Source organism: Mastomys coucha, unplaced genomic scaffold, assembly GCF_008632895.1.
Source record: "Mastomys coucha isolate ucsf_1 unplaced genomic scaffold, UCSF_Mcou_1 pScaffold3, whole genome shotgun sequence".
Lineage (NCBI taxonomy): Eukaryota > Metazoa > Chordata > Mammalia > Rodentia > Muridae > Mastomys > Mastomys coucha.
This window is the reverse complement of record NW_022196909.1, coordinates 50675518-50678498: the sequence shown is the minus strand read 5'-3', so window position 1 is coordinate 50678498 and position 2981 is coordinate 50675518. Positions and strand designations below refer to the sequence as shown.

General features: G+C 48.6%; 2 protein-coding genes and 1 pseudogene across 4 annotated transcripts in view; 1 reads left to right on the top strand and 2 right to left on the bottom strand.

Moving 5' to 3' along the window:
- The window catches only part of LOC116075380 (class I histocompatibility antigen, Gogo-B*0101 alpha chain-like), a 4740-nt gene extending 2914 nt beyond the window's left edge, over positions 1-1826 (top strand). The window contains exons 4-7 of the mRNA XM_031348507.1: positions 694-732; positions 851-897; positions 1031-1122; positions 1203-1826. Coding sequence (XP_031204367.1) covers positions 694-732; positions 851-897; positions 1031-1117 — 173 coding nt within the window. The 3' untranslated portion in view covers positions 1118-1122; positions 1203-1826. The remainder of the gene's footprint in view (positions 1-693; positions 733-850; positions 898-1030; positions 1123-1202) is intronic.
- The window catches only part of LOC116074627 (H-2 class I histocompatibility antigen, D-37 alpha chain-like), a 714163-nt gene that overhangs the window by 38165 nt on the left and 673017 nt on the right, over positions 1-2981 (bottom strand). The window lies entirely within an intron of this gene.
- Positions 1778-2981, bottom strand: part of LOC116074641 — a 38956-nt pseudogene continuing 37752 nt past the window's right edge.

The window sequence follows — 2981 nt, the reverse complement described above, 5'->3', positions numbered from 1 at the left end:
ATGTACCATCCACAGCCTTGCGTCCTCTTAGCCTGGAGTCTTTTTGTTTAATCTTATGTGAAGGGGACAGAAAGGACGACAGTTTCTGCTTGGGGACAACTCTAGTGCCTAAGATCTCATACCCAGCTGTCACAGGCAAAGGTGTCACTGAGGACAAACCTCCAAGGAGGTACTACATCACCTCAGTTCTAGAAATTTCCCTTGGGAGCTGGAGAGATGGACCAGCGATTAAGAGTACTGACTGCTCTTCCAGAGGTCCTGAGTTCAATTCCTAGCAACCACATGGTGGCTCACAGCCATCTGTAATGGAATCCGATGCCTTCTTCTGGTATGTCTAAAGACAGCTACAGTGTACACATATAAATAAAAATAAATAAATAATATTTAAAAAAGAAAAGAAATTTCCCTTGGGCACAAGTCTAAGTGGTTTTGCTAGACCAGTGGTTCTCAAACTGTGGGTCAACATTCCTTTGGTGGTTGTCCTCTGACATCCTACATCTGAGATATCTACATTACAATTTGTAACAGTAGCAAAATCACAGTTATGAAGTAGCAAAAAAATAATGTTATAGTTGGGGGTCACTGCAACACAAGGATACTGTATTAAAGGGCGCAGCACTAGGAAGGTTGAGAACCACTGGTCTAGGCCCTCATGACTCCCTGCTCCCATGCTACGCATACACGGTTTTCTTTCCTCAGGTGGGAGAGAAAGGCGTGACACCCAGGAAGCAGGTGAGCATGGTGAGGGATGATCTCTGAGACTCCTAGAGCCCATGGGAGCCCACCGTAGTTCCTCCCTTAGCCTCCAGGCTCCTGAAGTCTGACTGGATCCTGTTTTGGTCCTTCCTAGGCAGAGACAGTCCCGAAGACTCTGGCAATATTGTTGAGGATGATGAGGTAAAACATGGGGTGGCACAGAGGACTCGTGATGGGGACATAGAGGGGCTTTGGATTTGGAAACTCTTGAGTGAGGAGGGATTCGGAACATCGCTGGTCAGAGTACCTGCCCTGAATCTGCTCTCACTCTTAGGAGATGGAGGCTCGCTCTTTGAATACTGAGTACTCTAGGAATCGTCCCGGCTCCTTCTTTGTACCTTTAGGATTGCTGTCATTCTAAAAGAGGTATTTATCAGCCTGTCCACCCCACCCCGCCCCGATTCTGTTGGTGTTGTCTCCCCATGGCTCACTCAGTCTTCACTTAGTTTCACTTAGTCTCCTCACTCTGGAACACGCTCAAGAGAACACACACGAAGCTGCACCCCCTCTCTCACCGCTCCTGTGGGATCACCTGCAGCAGCGACTGAAGAATGGAATCTTTGCTTTTGTATCCCATTAGTGATCTTCGTTGTCACCTTGACTGGATTTAGAATCGCCCGGGAGATGCCCCCTTGGGTGGCTGTGAGGGTGTTTCTAGACAGGTTTAGCCAACAAGGAATACAGGTGGCCCCACTGATTGACTAGAATCTCAAGAGAAAACCAGCAGAAGGTTAGAGTCCCCCTCCCCCTGCTTCATGACCAGGTCCCGAGCAGGCCAGTTCTTGCTGTCCTGGACAGAAACAGGTCCCACCTTTCTGTCTTGAAGATCTGACCACCTGTCTCTTCCCTACCTGGCTTCTAGTCAGGCATTTTGTCACTTTGTCAAGGGGCCCAGGGAAAGGAAGCTCCCTCCTGTCACCCACAGCACTCTGGGTACTACCCCAATGTGTTGGGGACATTTAATCAGGTCAAATTGGGATCAATGGTTTTGATACAGAAAAGAACTGTAGACTAGTAGAGATGGGGTTTAATAATAAAAAAAAAGTCTATTTTTTTTTAATTTTAAGGCATCTTAAATCTATTTATTTAAGGGGTATGTACATGTGAGAGCTATAGCGCGTGTGTGGGAGACAGAGGACAATTTGCTGGAGTCTGTTCTCTTCTTCCACCAGGTTGGTTCCGGGGATGGAACTCAGGTCAGCTGACTTGGATGCAAGTGCTTTTACTGAGCCATCTGGCTGACCCCCAAAAGTGTTTGTTTTGAAAGTTGGCTCTTTTTTTTTGTGACTCATTTTTCCTGGACTTTGACTTGGAAGCAGAAGCAGCCTGTGTCCCCTGCCAGTCTGTCCCTGGCATTTGTCCTGTGGCTTCCTTCATCCTCTTGGCCCAACACTTAGCTCTGCAGCCTCTCCCCGGTCTCCACAGCACATTGTCTCTGCAGAGCAACACATTGGTGTTTTGTTGCAGGACAGGTGGAGTAAGGAGATGCCGGGTCTTGGATCTTGGGGGTTTGGTCCTAGGCTTCTCATCTTCTTTGCTTTCTTTCTGACAACGTCACCGTCAGCCTCTTTAGATAGGCTGGAAAGCTTTCAGATTCTGCTGTTCTTTTGGGCCCCAACTGCTGAGGCACAGTAGTATCTGTCAGGTCAGGAATCTGGTTTCCCTCTTTGCTCATGAGAGCCAAGTTGAGGACTCAGACTGGCATCCAGAATGGATCTGCGGACAGGCCAGGGCTGCTTCTCCCCAGCTTTCCTTGGTCACACCAGCAGGAGCACTTTGCTGTGGGTCCAGGCACCTTGCTAGGACCTTCCAAGGGAACCCTTGTTTGCTGTTCCCACCACTGGTGGTTCCCACCATTGGTTCGGACCATGTATCCCTTCGACTCTTCACCCAGAAGATCAGCGACCACTTCTGTGACCATTCGCTTCTCCTGGATGGTACAAAGCTTGCATTCGTCCTCCATGGCTGGGAAGGGTACAGTCAGCTTCACCTTGACACAGCCGACGGCCTGGGAGGGGCTATGAAAAAGAAAAAATAAAAGCATTTTAATGTAGACTCTCAGCAGGAGGATTAAGAGAGGTGCCAAGGAAAGAGAAAGATAAATGTTAAGAAAAAATGGCTGCTGCTGGCGCACACCTTTATTCGCAGCACTTGGGAGGCAGAGGCAGGTGGATCTCTAAGTTTGAGGCTAGCCTGGTCTACAGAGTGAGTTCCAGGATTGCCAG